General features: G+C 39.8%; 1 protein-coding gene across 1 annotated transcript in view; it reads left to right on the top strand.

Annotated features, from left to right (window-relative positions):
* The window catches only part of LOC132825148 (RNA exonuclease 5-like), a 53,793-nt gene extending 32,664 nt beyond the window's left edge, over positions 1-21,129 (top strand). The window contains exons 13-20 of the mRNA XM_060840164.1: positions 5,659-5,779; positions 7,946-8,071; positions 9,583-9,720; positions 12,159-12,251; positions 16,528-16,744; positions 17,594-17,811; positions 18,632-18,741; positions 20,033-21,129. Coding sequence (XP_060696147.1) covers positions 5,659-5,779; positions 7,946-8,071; positions 9,583-9,720; positions 12,159-12,251; positions 16,528-16,744; positions 17,594-17,811; positions 18,632-18,741; positions 20,033-20,087 — 1,078 coding nt within the window. The 3' untranslated portion in view covers positions 20,088-21,129. The remainder of the gene's footprint in view (positions 1-5,658; positions 5,780-7,945; positions 8,072-9,582; positions 9,721-12,158; positions 12,252-16,527; positions 16,745-17,593; positions 17,812-18,631; positions 18,742-20,032) is intronic.
* Positions 21,130-23,766: the final 2,637 nt, after the last annotated feature.

Raw genomic sequence — 23,766 nt, forward strand, 5'->3', positions numbered from 1 at the left:
AAAGCGTACTGAAGTTAACACTGCCAGCAACTAAAATCTGAATAGTCCAGTAACTAATGTATTTGGCATTCATTTTTGTCTGACGTGCACATCAACCCATTGCTATCTTGACCATTCTGTGAGCAAAACTGCTGAGCATTACACCATCTATCAGGGCAGTGACTTGCTGAATCCAGTGAATCTCAACCCCAACCCCAAGCGCCTGGTCCATCCTCCAGATTCTGTTAGTGAGCAGAAGTGACACAGATCTGCTTGATTGTGGTGGGTTTGTCTTCTTTGCAAACATTTATTGTCATGCTTACTATATGGCAGCAATCCTAACTTCCGGCAGATCTTGATTACCATACCTTCCCCACCCTACTCTAATAAGAAAATGCTTATATTACTGTTCTTCTTATTATAACAAATAATAAATGTTAATAACTTGTCACTTATTACTCAATCATAAACGTCACATTCATCCATTAACGCATTAACACTGAGTACAGACTTATAAGGTGATGGTAGAACTTCTTTCTTAATAGAGTCGGTTCTGCTATAACGCAGTAGTTCCATTCTCGTGCAGCCCCATGTTATAAGAAAATGATGTAATAGCAGCACCATTTAAACTAATGGAGCTGCAATTGGGTTATAACCAATACACGTTTTAAAACTTCGCACTTTAGAAACATTGTCCCTAATTCATCGGTTGTGTTATACCGAATTCACGTTAACAAAATGCGTGTTATTAGCAGAACAGCCTATATAAATTAATGATTTAGTGTTTCGTTAAAATGGCCACTCAGAATGTTTGCATTATTAGTCTTTTTGTGGACTGGTTCTTACATTTAATGATATTCCTTCATGGGAATATCACTGGCTAGACCAGGAATAGTTGCCAGTCCCTTGTTCCTAGTTAAGAATCAACCACATTACTGTGGGTCTGTAGGTCGGGCCAGTTAAGGAATTTCCTTCCTTAAAGAATATGAGTGAACTAGGTGGGCTTTTATAACAACCAGCATGGTTTCCATTGAACCCTATGATTTCAATTTTGTCATTTGCCATGGTGGGGTTTGAGCACTTGTGCCCAGATCAATACTGCAAATGTGTTGCTGGTCAAAGCACAGCAGGCCAGGCAGCATCTCAGGAATAGAGAATTCGACGTTTCGAGCATAAGCCCTTCATCAGGAATAAGAGAGAGAGAGCCAAGCCGGCTGAGATAAAAGGTAGGGAGGAGGGACTAGGGGGAGGGGCGATGGAGGTGGGATAGGTGGAAGGAGGTCAAGGTGAGGGTGATAGGCCGGAGTGGGGTGGGGGCGGAGAGGTCAGGAAGAGGATTGCAGGTTAGGAGGGCGGTGCTGAGTTGAGGGAACCGACTGAGACAAGGTGGGGGGAGGGGAAATGAGGAAGCTGGAGAAATCTGAATTCATACCTTGTGGTTGGAGGGTTCCCAGGCGGAAGATGAGGCGCTCCTCCTCCAGCCGTCGTGTAGTTGTGTTCTGCCGGTGGAGGAGTCCAAGGACCTGCATGTCCTCGGTGGAGTGGGAGGGGGAGTTAAAGTGTTGAGCCACGGGGTGATTGGGTTGGTTGGTTCGGGCGGCCCAGAGGTGTTCTCTGAAGCGTTCCGCAAGTAAGCGGCCTGTCTCACCAATATATTACATCCTAACCTGCAATCCTCTTCCTGACCTCTCCGCCCCCACCCCACTCCGGCCTATCACCCTCACCTTGACCTCCTTCCACCTATCCCACCTCCATCGCCCCTCCCCCTAGTCCCTCCTCCCTACCTTTTATCTCAGCCGGCTTGGCTCTCTCTCTCTTATTCCTGATGAAGGGCTTATGCTCAAAACGTCGAATTCTCTATTCCTGAGATGCTGCCTGGCCTGCTGTGCTTTGACCAGCAACACATTTGCAGCTGTGATCTCCAGCATCTGCAGACCTCATTTTTTACTCCCAGATCAATAGCCTAGGAATAGCTACACCATCATGTCAGCCTATCTATGTGTGACTTCCACCTTTTATCATTGGCAACTGAAAACTGAGCCATAAAATCTGAGGGAATTAATATTTGGGCTGACATACCAACATAAAGAAAAAATGCTGGAAATACTAAATTGAAGAGAAGAGAAGGAGGTGGCATAATGGTAATGTCATAGAGTCATAGAGATGTACAGCACAAAAACAGATCCTTCGGTCCAACTCGTCCATGCCGACCAGCTATCCCAACCCAATCAAGTCCCACCTGCCAGTACCTGGCCCATATCGCACTAAATACTTCCTATTCATACACCGATCCAGATGCCTTATAAATGTTGCAATTGTACTAACCTCCATCACTTTCTCTGGCAGCTCATTCCATAAACATTCCACCCTCTGCGTGAAAATGTTGCCCTGTAGGTCTCTTTTATCTTTCCCCTCTCATCTTAAACTTACGCCCTCTAGTTCTGGACTCCCCCATCCCAGGGAAAAGACTTTATCTATTTATCCTATCCATGCCCCTCACGATTTTATAGACCTTTATAAGGTCACCCCTCAGCCTCCGACCCTCCAGGGAAAACAACCCCAGCCTATTCAACCTCTTCCTACAGCTTAAGTCCTCCAATCCTGGCAACATCCTTGTAAATCTTTTCTGAACCCTTTCAAGTTTCACAGCATCTTTCCGATAGGAAGGAGACCAGAATTGCACACAATATTCCAACAGTGGCCTAACCAATGTCCTGTACAGCCACAATATGACCTCCCAACTCCTGTACTCAGTACTCTGACCACTAAAGGAAAGCATACCAAACGCCTTCTTCACTATCCTATGTACCTGCGACTCCACTTTCAAGGAGCTATGAACTTGGACTCTAAGGTCTCTTTGTTCAGCAACACTCCCACGACTTTACCATTAAGTGTATAAGTCCTGTTAATATTTGCTTTCCCAAAATGCAGCACTTTGTATGTATCTAAATTAAACTCCATCTCCCACTTCTCAGCCCATTGATCAAGATCCTGTTGTAATCTGAGGTAACCTTCTTCACTGTCCACTACACGTACAATTTTGGTGTCATCCTCATCTTACTATTTCTCTTATGCTCACATCCAAATCATTTAAATGAATGACAAAAAGTAGTGGACCCAGCACCGATCCCTGTTGTACTCCCCTGGTCACAAGCCTCCAGTCTGAAAAATAACCCTCCACCACCACCCTCTGTCTTCTACCTTCAAGCCAGTTCTGTATCCAAATGGCTAGTTCTCCCTGTATTCCATGATATCTAACCTTGCTAAACAGGCTCCACTGTTTGAAGTCCATGTAGATCACATCCACTGCTCATCAGTCCTCTTTGTTACTTCTTCAAAAAACTCAATCAAGTTTGTGAGAACATGATTTCCTATGCTCAGAGCCATGTTGACTATCCCTAATCAGTCCTTGCCTTTCCAAATACACGTACATCCTGTCCCTCAGGATTCCCTTCAACAACTTGCCCACCACCGACGTCAGGCTCATTGGTCTATAGTTCCCTGGCATGTTCCTACCACCCTTAAACAGTGGCACCACATTAGCCAACCTCCAGTCTTCTGACACCTCACCTATGACTATCAATAATACAAGTATCTCAGCAAGGGGCCCAGCAATCACTTCCCTAGCTTCCCACAGAGTTCTAGAGTATACCTGATCAGGTCCTGGGGATTTATCCACTTCTATGCATCTCAAGACATGCATCACTTCCTCCTCTGTAGTATGGACATTTTTCAAGATGTCACCATATATTTCCCTACATTCTGTATCTTCCATGTCCTTCTCCACAGTGATGCAAAATACTCGTTTAGTATCTCCCCAGCCTCCTGCAGCTCCACACAAAGGCAGCCTTGCTGATTTTTGAGGGGCCCTATTCTCTCCCTGGTTATTCTTTTGTCCTTATCGTATTTGTAAAAACCTTTTGGATTCACCTTAACTCTATTTGCAAAAGCTGTCTCATGTCCCCTTTTTGCCCTCCTGATTTCCCTCCTAAGTGTACTCCTATTACCTTTATAATCTTGTAAAGATTCACTCGATCTATCTTGTCTATACTGGACATATGATTCCTTTTTCTTAATCAAACGCTCAATTTCTTTTGTCATTCAGCATTTACCTGTCCACTTGACTAGTATTTTGGAATCTCACGATGGCAGAGGATGAAATTAGTAAAATCAGGAATTAAAAGCTGTGACAACACGTAATCATTGTTGATTGTCATGAAACACATTTGGTTCACTGATGTGAGATAAGGGAAGGAAATCTGCCATCCTTACTTGGTATCCAGCATGTAGGTGTCAGTATTCAACCAATTCAGTTAGCTTCAAGCAATTTTACTGGCTACTGGCAGCTTCCTGGCAATAGTACTGGTGTCTTGTATTCTAGAATTAATTGTGCCTTTAAACAGTCTGTTCTAATACAAACACTGTTATTCACCTAAACAATGCAGCAAATTGCATAGTCATATTCACAAAAAGCAGGAAAACTGCTGTCACTCAATTCCTGCCCTATCAATCCAACCCCAAACATCAATAAAATGATGGAAGGGATCACAATAATGCTGATGAAGGGCTTATGCACAAAACGTCGAATTTCCTGTTCCTTGGATGCTGCCTGACCTGCTGCACTTTTCCAGCAACACATTTTCAGCTCATCACAATAATACTGTCAAGCTGCAAAGGAATAAACCCATTCACTGACGTTCAGATGGGGTTCTGCTAGAGTCACTTGGCTCCTGACTTCATCACAGCATTGCAGGGTCAAAATTCGAGAATTCCATGCACCAAAGGCAACAGCAGTTCCAGAGAGTGACTTTACAGCGCTTTCCCAATCTGTAGTCCTCACTTTCTCCTAACTCCTTCCCAAGGGCATTCAGGGATGTGCAAAAAAAGGTCTGGCCTAGCCAGCGATGCCCACATTCCCATAATTTTTTTTTAATCAGAGCTAAAAGTTAAGGTTTGACATTTTTTCATCCGAAATACTGAAATATTGTAGGCTTTGTCTTTCTCTGTAGTAAATTCTACAAAATCTGCCATACCAGAGTGAGACTCCTGAACCACACCAGGCAATGCTTATTGACCATCGAGGCTAAAACCATTGTTTCACGAGATGGAAAGCCACAAATCTCCATGTACATATATACACTCTCCAAAGAAAGCCAGTGGTTTACTTCAAAATTAACCGTACTGAATGTTTTCATCATCTACCCGGATGGTTTGATCAATTTTGCCACTGATTAGCAGAGGTCAGTTAACTCAATGCAGTGAGTCAACCTTAGCACTATGAAGGCCTGTATATTTCATTTACACGCTGACGAATTAGGGAGAATGGGTTTTGACAATCCAAAATGACTACTATGCATACAAGTTATCTATTACATACATGGGTAAATGGCAAACATATATACCTCTGTTTCAGTCATACTAAAATTTACCTGTACAACAAATCCAACTGTTCCAAAGCAGCGTTCACATCAGAATACTTTTGATTTTGCATGCCATCATTGCAAAGTTCTCATTTATTTATTCTCATTGTATTTTGCAGTTGTTCAACGTATTATACTCAAGGCAAATTATTTAACTCACTCTGCAACAAAAATCCTGTCATGTTCTCTGTTACACTTTTAGAGGTGGTAGTAATCAATGTGCAATGCAAGTAACAAGAATATCTTTTCTGCCATCTAGTTTGGTTAACACTTTGCATGCGCATGGTCAGAAAGCAGTTCTATTAGGCACAAATAAAGCAATGAAGGAGCTGATACATCAAGAAGCTTGGCACAAATTTGAATGTAAAACAGACAAAGAAGTAAGTGATATGCCAGCCATAATTTATAGCCAGAGATTCTGTTCAGAAGTCTTTGAGAATTCTTCCCAATTAGACTATTTGAATATTTCTTTTTGTTAGTTGTATTTTTGCATGTATACGGTATCACAATTTTTTTACAATGTTGAAAGTTCTGTTAATGTCATCATAGTAAGTAATATCCTAGGGCATTGCAAGGTCATTTGCTTTTGATGTCAAACAGCTTTAAAACAAGAGAGATAAATAGATTTTGTGTAGGGAGGGAGGGGTTTGAAGGATAGGAAGGGAAAAAAGGTAAGTGCAGAACAGAGGGCAGGGTGCAGGACTGGAGAGTATATTGTGGAGAATGGTGGGGCAGTTTTGAAAACCAGGGATCCAAAGGCAGAGCAACTGGAACAATACTGAACTCTCTGTGCAAACTCAGCAATGGTGTCAAATGACAATTCCTTTTTGCAGAGATTTGAGTTAGCACAGCTCTGTGAGGGGGATGAAATTGGGGAAATGTGTTTAAAAACAGGCTTTTTTAGCTAGCTGTCAGTGGCAATTGCTTTAAAGGGCTACTGAGTATAGAGTCATAGAGATGTACAGCATGGAAACAGACCCTTGGGTCCAACTTGTCCATGCCGACCAGATGTCACAACCTAATCCAGTCCCACCTGCCAGTACCCGAACCATATCCTGCCAAGCCCTTCCTATTCATCTACCCTTCTAGATGCCTTTAAACATTGCAGTTGTACTAGCCTCTACCATTTCATCTGGCAGCTCATTCCATTCACGTACCACCCTCTGCGTGAAAAGATTGCCCCTTAAGTCTCTTTTATATCTTTTCCCTCTCACCCTAAACCTATGCCCTCTAGTTCTGGACTCCCCTACCCCAGGGAAGAGACTTTGTCTATTTATTCTATCCATGCCCCTCATGATTTTATAAACCTCTATAAGGTCACCTTCAGTCTCTGACACTCCAGGGAAAACAGCCCTCGCCTATTCAACCTCTCCCTATAAATCAAATCCTCCAACCCTGGCAGCATCCTTTTCTGAACCCTTTCAAGTTTCACAACATCCTTCCGGTAGGAAGGAGACCAGAATTGTACACAGTATTCCAACAGTGGCCTAACCAATGTCCTGTACAGCTGCAACATGACCTCCTAACTCCTATACTCAATACTCTGACCAAAAAGGAAAGCCTACCAAATGCCTTCTTCACTATCTTATCTACCTGCAACTCTACTTTCAAGGAATTATTAACCTGCACTCCAATGTCTCTTTGTTCAGCAACGCTTCTTACACCTTACCATTAAGTGTATAAGTCCTGCTAAGATACGCTTTCCCAAAATGCAACACCTCGCATTTATCCAAATTAAACTACATCTGCCACTCCTCAGCCCATTTGCCCATCTGATCAAAATCCCATTGTAATCTGAGGTAACCTTCATCGCTGCCCACTGCACCTCCAATTTTGGTGTCACCTGCAAATTTACTAACTGTACCACTTTTGCTCACATCCAAATCATTTATATAAATTATAAAAAGTTTTGGATCCAGCACCGATCCTTATGTCACTCCACTGGTCAAAGGCCTCCAGTCAGAAAAACAACCCTCCTTCACCACCCTCTGTTTTCAAGCCAGTTCTTTATCCAAATGGCTAGTCTCCCTGTATTCCATGAGGTCTAACTTTGGTAACCAGCTTCCCATGGGGTACCTTGACAAACGTCTTACTGAAGTCCATATAGATCACGTCTACCACTCTGTCCTCATCAGTCCTCTTTGTTACTCCTTCAAGATGGCAGATTCCATTGAGGAAAGTGGGCGTGCTGAGTGTTTTGAGCAAGAGTTCATGCCTACAGACTTACTCCTGCTAAACACAGTAACTTTTCCTTGGCTCAAAAGTTACTTCTATTCTTTATAAACCATTATAAAGGCTTATTGCAGTCAGTACAAGTGTGACTGGAACTACAGACAAGTAAGGGGCCTCTTAGGATTGATATTCCCATTGATGTAGATACAGAATGTTTTTAACCAAGTTTTGCAATAAAGTACGTTGGCCATATTGTAATTTGTTTTTTGTGTAGATCCTTTGCTTCAATCACCTGAAAATACTCTAAAGTTGCTGTATTTTCTCACTTTTTACTTGAAATGTCATCAGTTTATACCTGAATATATTGTCCGCAGGTTGTTCAGCAAGCTCAGAATGAGATCCCATTTGCCTCGCTAAGTTTAAGTCACTTTACATCTTATTCCGAATATAGTGAGTATAATCTACAGATGAAGATTCACGAGGAACTACTGCATGAAAAGGTACAACATTATAATAACTGAGATCTCTGTACAGTAATAATTTTGTTTTATCACAGCGTGTTGTGTCAAAGCAAATATACTGTGCAAGATTCTTATTTATTTGTATAAACATGCATGCCATCAACTTTAGGAATAATTTGGCCATTAAATAACTAAGTTTATTATTATACACATTTTCTTCATTTATAAGTCTTTTGGGATCACCAGTAAAAGAATATGAAGAATATTCTGATCTAGAGCCAGATGGTTGTATTCTGCTGGTAGTATCCTCCTACAGTTGAATCCTGAAGGCCACTTATGGTTCCAATTATAATTTCATGAACAAATTAAAGTGGCTGCTAAACTGATCCAGCATCCAGGAATGGCAGCACGGTGGCTCAGTAGTTAGCACTGTCACTTCACAGCACCAAGGTCCCAGGTTCAATTCTGTGTGGGGTTTGCGCATTTCCCGGTTCTCCAGTTTCCTCCCAGAGTCCAGAGATGTGCAGGTTAGGTCGATCAGCCATGTTAAATTGCCCATAGTGTCCAGGGATATGCAGGATGGTTGGATGAGCCATGGAAAATGTGGGGTTAGAGAGATGGGATAGGGGCGTGGGTCTGGGTGAGATGCTGTTCAGATGGTCAGTGTGGACTCGATAGACTTAATGGCCTGCTTCCACACTATAGCAGTTCTATGGTTCTAAATAACAGGCAACTTCTATGATTCTAAAATTGATGACCTTCTTTTGCTTTTTATAAGGACTTAATGGGTTCTCATGGGTGTTTTATTTTCGAATTGAACTCAGGTTGTAGGCAGAGGGACCCTCTTGTGCAGCAATGGTAATATCCCTTTCCCATGACCGAGAGGCCTGGGCTCAAGTCCTACCTGCGCCAGGGTTATGGAATAACATCACTGAACAGGTTGGTTAGGAGAAAACAGGTTGTGGATGCACCTTACAAGGCTGCATTTATTACCCAGAGAAGGGGAAAGTGAGGACTGCCAGTGCGCAGGACTGAAAAGCATATACCCGAAACATCAGCTGTCCTCCTCAGATGTTGCCTGACCTGCTGTGCTTTTTCAGTGCCACACTTTTCAACTCTGCATTTATATAATAACTCTGCATTATTATTTTCTGCCTGAAGGTAACAGTGAAGCCTTGTTTTCAGACTGCTCAGTACCTGTGATGCTGATACACCAATGCTGATGTTAGGTAGGGAATTTCAGGATATTGGTTGCAGATGTGTTTTAAGTTAGGATGGTAAGTGTTTTGAGTTAGTAGGCTATGGATGACATTGCTGCTCCTGTTCCTCTCTGTGATGGAGATTGCCAAGGAGAGAGGTACTGCAGGTCATTTTATTGATTGTCCTCATACCTACTACAGCCACAGTGTACCAGTGATATTGAAGTGCACTACCTGTAACAGCAATGTAATGAACTTGTAGAATTACAGATACCTGGAGATCACTACCCTTCATCATACAACATCTCTTAATATGTCTTAATTCCATTTAATTTTCAAATCTCCCTACAGATGAGACGGAAGTTGTCAGAAATGTGTACTGTCTACGCTGGTCCATTCTGCAAGGATTTCTGTTTAACATCTGTCGAAAGAACATTCCAAAGTTGTGGTTCCATCAGTTCTATCAGTATTATCACAGAAACACACAAGGTACAAAGTCAAAGTTCAATTAAAATGGAAAGGCCCTTTTGTGTTTCAGAAATTCTTAGCTACAAACTACAAATGATTTGGAGATGCCGGTGTTGGACTGGAGTGTACAAAGTTAAAAATCACACAACACCATCGGGTTTATTTGGAAGCACTAGCTTTCAGTAGTTGTGGAGTACACAATTGTAAGACACATCAGTTACATCACACTGTAAACTTTTACTATAAAATCTGTGTCTTACAATTGTGTCCTCCACAACCACCTGATGAAGGAGCAGCTCTCTGAAAGCTAATGTTTCCAATTAAACCTGTTGGACTATAACCTGGTATTGTGTGATTTTTAACTTTGTATAAACTACAAAAATAGTGGCTAACAGAATTGTCATTTTCAAAATATTTCCAGTCCACTAGAGAGAGCAGTATGTGTTGTTTAACCATTAGCTTTCCCTCTCAGAGCAGTTTATAACAGGTATGTTGGTGCTAATGTGAATGTCTGCCATAAATGATGACCAGTAAATTCATAATAGGTTAGTTGAACATATTACCAGATGCAGTCCTGTATCATATCAAGCTTCTTCACTGCTATATACACGTGTATCGCTGTTGGAGGACTTTGCCAATTGCATTTCATTATTTCTTCTCTAGTTAGGGCATTTGTAAATTGCTGACCCATAACACACAGTCAATAAAACGTTGAGTGACCTTGGGGCACAATGGCTGGAATTTAATTCCTAAAACAAAGGAATAATTTCACAAGCAGGCCCCACAGTAACATATAATCTCCAACACTTAAAACAAAAATTAAATTGATGTGATCACAAAATTGCCTAAAATAGATTGTTCATCCTGGTATCATAAGCAGGCCTTCATGATTATCTCCAGTGGTACTAACAAACTGTTGGTTAAATGTGTATATAAATAGTGGACTATGATAAATGTTGTATAAATAATTTGACCTGTGGTGGAGTTAGGTGCGCTGCATGGGTAACGTTGTAGGGACACTGAGGCAGGAGCTGGAAAAATTAAGAGGAAAATGGAAACTGCAGGATTAAGAGTGGATGATAGTGCCTACAGGACCTGAATTAGGAATGGGAGATAGAGAAGCAATCGAAGATGCTGGAAATAATCCACAACATGAATTTGGCATCTTGGTATAAACCCTTGTCCCAGGTATTGCCCTATGTGTCGGAATAGTCAGCCCAGCAGCTTCGAGCATGGTAAATGTAAAATTCCAAATTACAGCAGAGTCAGTGATGGTGGTGAAGAATCAAAGTGTTGGGCAATGTGCAAAAGCACAATATGGCATGATTTGAAGATGCCGGTGTTTGACTGGGGTGTACAAAGCTAAAAATCACACAACTGAAAATGTGTTGCTGGAAAAGCGCAGCAGGTCAGGCAGCATCCAAGGAGCAGGAGAATCGACATTTCGGGCATGAGCCCTTCTTCAGGAATCCTGAAGAAGGACTCATGCCTGAAACGTCGATTCCCCTGCTCCTTGGATGCTGCCTGACCTGCTGCGCTTTTCCAGCAACATATTTTCAGCTCTGATCTCCAGCATCTGCAATCCTCACTTTCTCCTAAAAATCACACAACGCCAGGTTATACTCCAACAGGTTTAATTGGAAGCACACTAGTTTTTGGAGTGCCACTACCTCATCAGGTGGTTGTGATGAAGGAGTGTCGCTCCGAAAGCTAGTGTGCTTCCAATTATACCCGTTGGAACATAACCTGGTGTTGTGTGATTTTTAACACAATATGGCAGGTACAGCTGGAAAGGGTATGATGATGTGTGTAGATAACAAGCTTAGCTTAGGGAGCGAGAGCAAAAATGTGGCTACCATATCTCATAAGAATGACTTTGGTGAGCATACTGTGATATCTTTAGAGTAAATCTTGAAACACCTGTTGATTCTTGAAAAAGTATTGCCAGACATTATCTCCTTCAGTAATTCTCAACAAGCGTTTGAGTCTTATAAAACTTTTAGCCCCATGTGCCAATTTAATGGCTAAGTTTGAGGGTCAGCCTTCAGACCATTTTACCACTCTCACCTAAGTACTGAGATTGTGGACTTAAGTACAACATCTAGAATAGGACTCCATTGCTGTACTAGGGTACTGCAGTACTTTCAGGATACCACACCATGAAATGTTAAGACCTTATCTGACCTCTTAGGTCAGTTCTCCTCATTGCCTGGCCTTCAACCATTATCACTGGAAAACAGGTTATCAGATCATTTACTGCTGCATTTTTGGAACAGCAAGCATGTTTGTTGTCATGTTTCCCCATATTATATTTCAAAAAAATGATTACTTTTAGACATTCCAAATCATGAATGCTACTCGATAAATGCAGGTGATTTTTTTTTAGGCATCTTATTAGTTAATAAAGAAAGAACTGTATTGTAAGATAATGGTTGCTTTTGTTTTCATTCTCTTTACAGCCTTATGTGCGTATTGAGTATGCACTTCCTGAAAGTGCACTCATTGCTGTGCTTACTTTGAATGGAAGCGTTGTGGGGCAATTTCCCATTACGGTAACAGCACTGAAATTTGAATTTTCTTTTATTCTTTTCGGAATTCTTTTGATAGTTGCAAAAATTAGTAAGACAAAGTCTCAGTGCCTCACAGATCAGTCCTCTTGAAGTATTCAAGCTTTACACATACATTTCATGAGCAAATACCACTTATATTACCTATCTGTCAGTCTGCGCATTCTGCTGTAGCTTATTTTTTTTGTGTACAGTTACCTCATTTTTAGTAACACATAATAGATTAAATTTTGTCTGAATTTTTGCACTTACCATAGAATGTTAATTTCTATTTTGCGATGACAATGTTATGAATTTTGGACTAGGCTCATTTTTTAAAATCTTTACTGGAATGAGGGCATCGCTGGCTATGCGGCATTTATTGCCCATTCCTAATTGTCCGTAGAACAGTTAAGGCTCAACCACATTGTTGGAGGTCTGGAGTCACATGTAAGCCAGATCTGGTATGGATAGCAGTTTCCTTTCCTAAAGGACATTAGTGAATCAGATAGGTTTTTCCAACAATCGGCAATGGATTCATGGTCATCGTTAGATTCTTAATTCCAGGTATTTCTTGAATTCAAATTCCAGCATCTGCCAAGGTGGGATTTGAACCCAGGTCCTCAGAACATTACCTGGGCCTCTGGATTAAAAGTCCAACAATAATACAACTAGCTATCGCCTTCCCTTGCCATAATAAGCAAAATGTATTAAATTCCATTTAATATCTAGATAAGTTAGCCAATTAATTTCATGATATTTTGGGGGAAGCATTTTTATTATTGAGAATTAAAATGTTATTGCCAAAATTGAACTGTTTGCAGCCAGTATCAACAGTGCCACTGTCCTAGGCTGGGTATAATATCTCTGCCATTTGTAACACTGTGAAGGCATACAACCAGCTAAGAAGGGATGAATCATTCCCTTCTTTTTAAGCTTCGCAGTTAACCATAACAAAGATTTTTAATTCTTTATGGCATGTAGCTATATCACACTTCATTAAAGCATAAATAGTATTTCAGATTAAGGAGCTAGTTATAAGGTTTTCTCATGTGAAAGATAAGAATTATGTTCTTTACAAACCCCATGAAAATTTTTAAGAAAGCAATATCGAACACAAACGCAAGTATAAATTTAAAAATAAGAGAGAGCCTAATTCAAAAAAGATGATCAAGGATAAGAAGTCCTCAAAATCCTTGAAGTGTTGGGTTTTAACAGAGACCACAGTTGTAATTAATTAAGCAACAAGTCCTTAATTAAATTTGTATCCTCAGCAGTAACCATGTTTGTAAACACTTTTAAGTTTTCTGTGAATGGATGTTTCTTCAATTTGCTTTTTGTTGATCATGGTTTTCTGAGAGGCTGAGAGAAAAGGCAGAGATGGAGAGCAAGCCTTTCAAATTCTACTGTTCTGAATCCATCATTCCTTCTTTCTACTCTACTCCAAACGCTGTCTGAAGTGCAGTTCATGTATGACTTTATTGCTTTTTCAAAGTTGGATAATCTGCAGGTGACTTTCATCCCAATATATGAGACTTTAAGAAAGGTGTGAATCAACCAAGGGATGCAGATCTGAGTTTCAGTGCTTTTTATAATGGTTAATTTTGCCTCAGACTGATGCCTGTTTATTGAGAACTTCATGAACTTGGCTAAACTTGGTCAAATAAATGGCCACTGTTGCTATCTTAAGTCAGTGTTTTTACTTTTCAAAAATCATTTTGATCCATGAAAGGTCCAAGGCATTAAAGTCAGAGGATTGAAGGCAAAAAAAAATCTATTTTTATAATTATTGTAACGCTCTGCAATCATTCTCCATTTAAAGAATACATTTTTTCCCCATTCTTCCTGCCAATGTGAACCACTTCATATTTTCAAACGTTGTAATTAATCTGTCAGATTTGTGCCCACTCACTGAGCCTATCTATGTATGTCCACTATCCCCACTAAGTTGAATAAACCTCGGAGGTCTGTGCAGCAGCAGGAAAAATTAAAGGGAATATTGCCCTCTACCATGAGCTTTTATTTTCTGCAATAAGTTTTGATTTGGCACCTTATCAAATGCTGTCTGGAAAACCAACTATACCATATCTATCTGCACTCCTTTACTCCCAACATTTATTACTCCTTCAAAGAACTTCAATAAATTGGTTAAATAATTTCCCTTGTATGAAACCATGTTGATGCTTTCTGATTACTTTCAGTTTTTATAATCCCTTCAATGATTAATTCTAACACCTTCCCAGTGGGACATATCAGACTAACTTGTTTTCTGCTTACCTCCCTTCTTGAATATAGAGGCTGTATTTGCTAATTTCCAATCCAATGGAACCCTTCCCAAATCTGGGGAGGTTTGTAAAGTTAATACCAACATATCTACAAGTTCATCAGTCACCTCATTTTAAGACCTTGGGATGAAGTCCATCAACCCAGAGACTTGTCAGCTTGTGGCTCCATCAGATCACTTCATTCATGATTATAATTTCACTCAGTACCTCTCTCCCTTCTCTATCCTGATTTATAGCTATTACTGGAATGCTATTTGTATCCTCTATATTGAAGACAGAAGCAAAATATTTTGTTTGTTTTACTTGCCATTTCTTTATTATCTACTATTAATTCCCTATTCTTACTCTTAGGGGACAACTATTCCCTTACTGTTTTAAATACTATGGAAATGCTTGCTATCCATTTTTAAGATTACCAGTTCGGTTCTTCTCATACTCGAATTGCTTCCTTCAGCTAACCTTTCAGTTATTCTCTGCTATTCTTTACATCTTGACCAATTCTCAGACCTGCTACTTACATTTGCATAGTTGTGTACTTTTCCTATGAAGTTTGATGCTTTCCCTGTTTGATGTACCACATTTTTATATATTTTATCCCTTGTTCCACACTGTTTAGTTTAAAACCCTCTCTACTTCCCGAGTTCAGCAATTTGTAAAAAAAAACCTGACACTATCACAGTTCAGGTGGAGTCCATCTCCCACCTTATCCAATACTGATGCCAGTGACCCATGAACCAGAACTTCTTCCGCACCAGTCTTTGAGCTGTGCATTCACCTGTCTTAATTTTATGTACCGTGTGCCTATAAGAACAGGAGAAGGCTTTCAGCCCCTCAAGCCTACTCTGCTATTCTGTAGGAACATGGCTCTTCTGGCACACTTCTCATCCGTTTTCCTGCCAAATCCCCATAACTCTTCATTTGCTTACTGATAATGAATTTATCTCAGCTTTAAATATACAGAAGGACTCTGACCATAGCTCTCTGCAGCAAGTAGTTCCAAAGATTCTCAACCCTCTGGAAGACCTATAAACACAGATAGTTATACAGATATTATAACCTTTTATGGTTCAGTTTCTTAATTTAGTGCATTGCTCTTCAAATATTCAATGCTAAACCTGTCTTTATTTTGCCTATGTTATTGGTAACTGCATGAACCTTGAAGGTGAATTTCTTTCCAGCCCTGAGTAGATTTCTTGAACCCTGACAGTGGGCAGCCATCTGGATTCTTACACTTTGTTGGAGAGAATGGAGTCAATTCTCCCCACTACTGCTACGGCTAGTCCTTTCCGGTTCCCTGATGTGTTGCAGGTCTGCACTTTGGCCTTTAGTTTGTTAGATCTGAGCCAAAACTTAGTTCCAAAAACTTAGTGCAGACGTGTTTGCTCCCGATCACAGTGGTGTCCAGCTGCACCCACATGCTGCAACATTACTCTCCATCACTAATGAGTTTTAATTATTCACTTACTTATGCTGCTTGTTATATATTCTAACTTCACCACCAATCTGTGTGCTTGATTAAAGCTTAAGAATACAACAATTAATGACTTACCAGACTCACCAAATAACTAGCTCCCTTCTTTGTTGTAGAACCAATTCCAATCAGCCCTAATAAATCTGAAGAATCAATGAGTGCACTGATGCAACAAAAAAAAATCACTTTAGTGACTGAATTTAACTTGAAGAAACTGATCAGGTTTACTATAACTTTATTTCTGAAAATGTGTTCGTGTTGCTAAGAACAGATTAATCTATGATCCTGATACAGAGCTTCATGTGCTTCTGATTAATTGGACAGGGCAGTTTTCTACTGTAAAATTATAATACTCCAGACTGGAATGTCAAAATTCATTTTCTGTGAAACTCCTGCATGTGTTAGAGCGAGAGCCTTTCCTCCTACTTGTCTAAATTGGATCCATATCAAGGAGGTAGCCTGCTGTTCAGCTCTAGTGTTAGATAAAATTGCTAATAGAAACAGTATTTTTTTTCTAATTCTTCAGGTTCAAAGACCTACTAAAGAAAGCACACTGGATTGTGATCATGTCCTAAAGAAGCTGGAAAATGATATCACAAACAGAGCGGTTATTTATGTATCAGGAATTCCACAGACCCTGACAAAGAATCGCCTCAATGTGAAGTTCAGCAAATTTGGACATATTGAGGCTATTATTTACCCTGGTGATGATATTGGTGCAAAGCCTCAGGATTGCTTTATAAGTAAGTAAATCAATATCATAATTTGATAAAAGAAAATCTCAGATTACATACATTGAACATTTTCACTGTCAATTTTTCAAATTGGTAGAAAAGGCATATTTTAGCTGTGCTTCATGTAGCAAATAAGTGTTGGAAGTTTTCTATAAAATTGAAGAAGTCATCGTGTATTTATTGGGATTGCTTCGGTTTCCCTTTCACAAGACATTGCCTGCTGAGAAGCTGTGGAAAAGAATGGGGGAGGGAGAGCAAGCCTTTTCTGTTCTGCAGTTATAAATCCATAACTTTATCTCTCTGTCTGAAATTGATGTCGAAGGGCATTTGCATTCAGTACTGCGTCAGGATGGCTCATGCCCAATACTTTAATTTGGAAAGTTTCCCATCTGGGGGTATACTGAGAGCTCCCAAAGAAGAGTTTGGTCCATTTCTTTCTTCAAAATGTCCTCATGGCTCTTCAGACTAGCTTTAGCAAGGACTTGGAACCAGGTTTGTGAAGCTCACATGGAGTGGAAAACTGTGTAGAATAGAGAAATCAACACAAATGAACTTGATTTGTTCTATAATCTTCAAAGTTAAACTTTTTATAAACTGACCACTTGCATGCCTTTCATGGAAATTGGTAGGGTGATGGAAGAGACAAATCTTTAGGTTATAGAAATGAATGCTTGAAATGAAGCTATATCTTCTTGAAATCCCAATTCTAATTCCAGACATATTTGTCAGATCCCTTTCAAGGCAGAAGTTGAGTGAGGGAACTGAAGGATTCAAATTTGTCTGGTGGATTTCTTGGGAAATTTTGCCTGACTTCACGACTTCAGTTGGAATTACTATTCTGTGCGATTTATTGTTTAGAATATGGAAGCTTGGAGAGTGCTCTAAAGGCCCAGGCAGCAATGAATGGACAAGAAGTGAGAAACCAAAAACTGAATGTAGTAAGAGCTCTCACTCCCTACCACCTCCAATCCTGGGCTGCTCAAAAGTCTTACACCACACTGAACCCGAGGACATCTGACCCTCTGCCATTCGACGGGCATTCTTTTGAGAAGAGAAAAAACAAACTTTCTCAGTGTGTGAGTTTTTGTCATTAAACTATTTTCTGTTCTTTCATGTTATTCTAAAGACCATGTTTGAAAGGGAAGGAGTGGAAGGAAGTTAAGAGCTAAAAAAGGAGAAAGAGAAATATTTCAAATATCATACAAATAACTGAAGCCTATATTTATCATTGACATTTTAATTTTAGAAGCAAAGCAGTTTAGGAATGATGTACCCAAACCTTCCACACAAAAAATTGCTGTTGCAAAGGTGGATTAAAAAATGAATACCCATATTAGTACATGAAATGCTCAATGCTAACAGAACACTACAACTGATCCATACAACTAGAAAAAGCTGTTAGTAATAACCAGCTGTTAAATCAGATTTTGAGACAATTGTAGCAAATGGTAAACAAAAACGTGAAAGAGCTGCAGCTGCTGGAAATTGGAAACAAGACCAGAAATTGCTGGAAAAACTCAGTAGGTCTGGCAACATCTGTGGAGAGAAAGCAGAGTTAACATTTTGGATCCAGTGACTCTACTTCAGAAGGGTCTGAAGAAGCTGAAGACCTGCTGAGTTTTTCCAACAATTTCTGTTTTTGTAGCAAATGGTACCTTACACTGATAGCTCAAGTGCAAAATGTTCCTTTCAATCCTCCTTATTTGTTGTATTTGATATTAATCGGAATAATAATATTAAACGTAAGAGCCACCAACTTACTCATAACACTGAATCAGTAGTCCAGGGCAGTGATCACAAGAGTTGGCTGTAGAATGATGATGGAATGAATGGGTAGAAGGCAGACAGATCTCACTCAGAATTAGCCATGCTAATAATGTACTTTGCATCAATTAGGAGCAAGAATTGAAAAGCATGATGAGTACAATAGATCAACGTACAGGGAGACTCTTCAGGGCATTACCCAACAACACACTCTGCATGGTCCTGCTGCCAGGGACAAACAGGTAAAATAATGCAGAAGTCTGTCTTTTAAAATTCATTAGAGGCCATGTGTGATGCCAACTGTGTGCAACGTTCACTCCCACAATCTTGGGCTTATGATGAACTCAGGCTACTTTGTAAAACCAGGATGTAGCCTTACATTCGGTAATGTGTTTGTATCAGTCAGAGATTTTCTTATTGTCTGAGTGAAATTTCTCATTTCACCGCTCTGATCATTAGAGCTTAGGTCAGTATCAACCTTGTAAATTCTCTTACAGGTGACTTCATTATTCCTGATCAGTCAAAGCTGTGTCTAGCGTGTGTGATATGCGATATGTATTTCACTGACTTGTTTACATCCCCAGTATTGCTTTACTTTTAAATATAATTTGAACAACTTTCTCTCTATCCTTTACTGCTGTCCCTTGAGGATGGTTCAATGAGTGTTTGTGCTTCATAGAGTGATTTGATTCATATATGTGTCTTGGCAGCAAACCTGTCAAACTACTTAGCCTGTGATACGTCTCATATTTACCTTAATCCTCACACAATGTTCCACAAACACATATCGAGCGGAATATTGATCAGGTGAAAGAACCCTGGCTGAATTTTCCCTAACCCAGGGACACTGAATAAGTTGCAGTGCTACTTCACCCCTGGATGAAACCAGCTAGCTCAGAACACGTCCAGCCTGGGATCCGCCTAGTCTGGAGGATCAAGAGTGAGCTGGTGAGAAAGAGAGCCAGAGTAAAATGAGAAGTAAGGAAGAGTTTACCGTGATGAACCGAAGAAGGAAGAATACCTCCTATACATGGATAAGGAGAGAGGATTACCAAATCACTTTTATATTCATTATATTCAATAAGACTATTTTAAAATGTAATATTCAGTCAGCTGTGGCAGCAACTTAGTAATGTGCATGCCTGCAATAGACCATTCTTACTCTAAAAGAATGTAAATCTGATGTAAATACGGCCTTGGTCAGTTTTCATGTGGTCCAGACTTTGGACATAAAGCAGTGTTGTAGTTTCACCTGATTTACAGCACAGTGATACCTTGGCAAACAAATTTACAGGTTTTGCAATCAGTGTACTTCTCATTGTACCTGTAGAGGAAGTGCATTGGGTGCCAATATATCATATTGTGTATTACCCCTTTTTTTGGATGGTCAGAGAAGAGTAGATTCAGAGATCATGTTGGTAAAAAGAGTTTCTTTTTAAAGAAGAGAGTTGGTAAAATTATAGAATTTTTTTGAAACTCTGTACAGTTTTATTTAAAATATGATTTCATTGAATGTTTGTTTTCTCTCTATAGTGCTCAATGCTCAGCGCCTGGCCTCTGTCTCCTTGAAATAAAGCAGGATCCTTAAACCAATTGTTCAGTCGGGACTGGAGGTGTTTGTCTTCTGATGCTACAGACTCTATGACTCTATAACTGACTTACTGAATCAATTAACGAATGAATATGGTTCCTGAACCACACTCCTTTTATGAATACTGCTGAACTTGGTCAACAGCAATAGCTCAGCTAAGAAAGCTGCTCAATGTTTTATTAAATTGTTTTAAAAGGAATGTTTCAAGTGTGAAAATGATGTCAGATGTGCACTATCGGTTAAGTTAACGATATTGAATACTTCTGATTAGAGAGCAACAGCAGTGGACCAGAGCCTGGGTCTTGCCAATTTTAGGTCAAGTTCAGCAGAAAATATTCCTCCAGACTGCCAACTTTGACTATTTGAGCAAGTCTCATTGCAAGGCTCTCCTGTCACTGCAGCGAGATTGCAAACATGTTCCAACAAGCATGAAACAACAGTTCTACTGCCAAAATTTCACTTACTTTTCCCAGCCATGTTTTTACGTTGGTATTTTTGTTTTTGAGTTCACAGTCTTGTTTCAAGCTTTTAGGAGCAAGAGAACAGAAATATCTATTCAACCTCTTAAGCCTGTTTCACCATTCAGTTAGGTTATGGCTGATCAGCAATCTAACATCATCATTTCTAATCTTGTGCTTCATATCTGTTTACATCTTTTGGTCAACAAAAGTATGTCAATCTCCTTATTAAAACCATAAACAAGTTTGGCATCAATTCGTGGTAGAGTTCCATGTGTATGTGTAACAGTGTTTCCTAAGTTTGCTCCTGAAAGATCTGTGATCATGCCGATTCTCAGCAAGTAGGGATAAGATAGATAGTGAGAAACTAATCCCTTTAATATCTTGAAAATGTTGCCAAACCACCTGTAAATCTCCTAATTCCAGGAAGTACATGTTTATTTAAGCTGTCCATGTAATTTAATCTTTAGAATCTTAAATATTATTCGAATAAACCTATGAAGTGCTCTCCTCTAGCTCTCTACGTCGTCCTCCTTGTGGTACTCTAAGCTATGTTTGTTCAGAATTTTATATAGCTGGAATCATGTCTTTTGCCCACTTATAGTCAAGTTATTTAGAAATAAAGACCAGCATTCTGTGAGTGTTCTTAATTGTTTTACTTCTTCATTACATTTTAATTATAAGTGTATCTGAGGTACATCCCCAGTCCCTTTGGACCGCTCGTGTTTCTAATTTTCTTCTCATTGTTTACAAAGTGCCTTGTTCTATCCCTTTTTATTCCAAAGTAGTTGACCTCATATTTGTCTATACTAAAATCCATTTGGCACAGTTTTGCCCATTCATTTAATCTGTCAATAGATTGTAACATGTTGTAATTTTATGCTTCCATTTATAATGTTTGCACTGTATTATCAGGAAGCTTAAATGTGTAACGTTTTAACCCATCACCTGAGTCTTTAATAAATAGTTCAGGCGCCAATACATTTCCTTGCAGACACCACAAGTCACATCCTGCTAATTAGCATGTCTAACCAGTTTTCCTACTCTGTCTTCTGATCTCGTAACCTAGTCAATAATTTGCCTTCAATTCTGTGAGCTAGTTGTTTAGGAGGAATTTTATGAAGTCCATATAAATAATATCCATAAACATTCCTTGTCTCCAGCTTTAGGCTCCTCTAAAAAAATTAAATGCAGTTCATTCGGAATGACCTTTTTATAAAACCCATGCTGGTTATTTCCGATTAGCTGAACATTTTCAAGGCATTAACTACTGTATAAATCTCAGCAATTTCCTGATGACAGATGACAGTGGCTAGCATTGATCACCTATTGTACAACAGTATAAAACCAGTATTTAAAATGCCATTTATTTATATGAATGTTGTGTTTTGAGAAACTGAAGAAATTTATTCTCATTGAAATTAAATATTACAATTTGGTACTTGAGCATTCCTTAATCCAGGTAGTGGTAGTACATCAAACTGCTAACACAGAGGGCAGATTAATATTAATTTTGTCAAAATTAATAGAAAAAATGAAAAGTAATAAAGGGAAATATTCAAAATTTTAGTCTAACGTTCAAAATGCTGTTTGTCACTTAATTGATCAACATTTTTGAAAATCCTTTTGGGATTAGTGGGAAGGCCCCAATTTGTTGCCCATCATGAAGTGCCCTTGAGAAGACAGCGTTGAGCTGCCTGCTCGAATGAGTCATACAACTGGGAACGTCGATCCAGATTATGGTCATATGACAGTGAAGAAATGCCAAAATAATTCCAAGTCAAGATAGTGTATGGCTTAGAGGAGAACTCTTTGCCCTTATCCTTCCAAGGGGTAGCAACCTTGGGTTGAAAGGTGCTATGGTAGGAATAGGAACCTTGGGTAGTTGCTGCTGTGAATTTTCGAGATAAGACACACTGTGGCCACTGTGTGTGAGTAGTTGAGGGGTTGAATATTTAAGTTGGTGTCAGTCAAACAGACTGCTTTGGCCTAAATTAAGCTTCTTTAGAATGTTTGGGTCCACATCAAATCAGAAAAGTGAAGCACCTCTGACTTGTACCATGTAGATGGTGGACAGACTTCATGGGGTCAGGAGTTATTCAGCTCAGAATTTCCAGTCTTGGAATTCTAATATTCACAACTCTGGTCTTGGAGTAGGATAAGAGGCCAGCACAACATTGAGGGCCGAAGGACCTGTTCTGTGCTATACTGTTCTATGTTCTAACTGGATGTGGCTGGGCTTCCTGGCTTGATCTATTTGTGATCGATGGCTTTGGTCTTCGAACCATGTTTCTGCTGTGAGAATGTATGCCGTCCTTTGTCATGGCTTCACCAGGCTGATGACCCACAGTACCTTTTGGACTTCTGCATCTGTTTTAATCTCTGCTACTTAATATGCTGGTGGCGCCAAATGACGTGACAAGGGGAAGCACCATTATTGAGAAAATAGGAATTGGTCCTCACAAAAGCTTTGCAGCAGTCATTTCTACTGCCATGGACAGTTACATCTGCAATAGATTGGGGAAGAATCAGGTGAAATAGGTAACTTGCACATATGACACTTGCTGCAAATGTAGCATTATCTGTTTCAGAAGTTAGCCAACTTGTTCTTGATGGACATTGTACTCTGAGTGGGGTCTCCATTCTGTGCCCTTGCTACCTTCAGTGCTTCCTTCAAGTGATGTTCAGACTGGAAAGATATATCAACTAAAAGAGGGTGGGGAGTGGTCATTGTGGGAAGCTGCTACGCCCACATTTGAACTGAGTCCATGAGACTTCATGAGGTCTAAATTCAGCGTTGAGGGCTCCCAGGGTTACTGACAATATACCATAGTGCTCCCTGAATCTCTCCTGCCAGTGGATTGAGAATGGTCGCAGAGGAGTCTGATAGATATGAGTCCCTGAGTAATGATTGTCAGATGTAGAAAGATGAGATAAGGAGTAGGCCATTCAGCGTTTTAAGCTTGTGCTGCCATGCAATAAGGTCAGGCTGATTCTGTTGTGGTCTCAACTCTATTTTTCTGACTTGCCTACCCCCTCCCCACCCCCAAAATTCTTGACCTCTTCGTCTACTAAAAATTCCAACTCAATTTTGAATAAATCACCGATTTCTAGGGAAGAGAATTCCACATGCCAATATATCTCTAAGGAAGACAAAAAATATCTTCTCATATCCATCTTTAAAAGTAGGCCACTTATTTTTAAATTGGGTCACCCTA

The sequence above is a fragment of the Hemiscyllium ocellatum genome, chromosome 20, assembly GCF_020745735.1.
Source record: "Hemiscyllium ocellatum isolate sHemOce1 chromosome 20, sHemOce1.pat.X.cur, whole genome shotgun sequence".
Lineage (NCBI taxonomy): Eukaryota > Metazoa > Chordata > Chondrichthyes > Orectolobiformes > Hemiscylliidae > Hemiscyllium > Hemiscyllium ocellatum.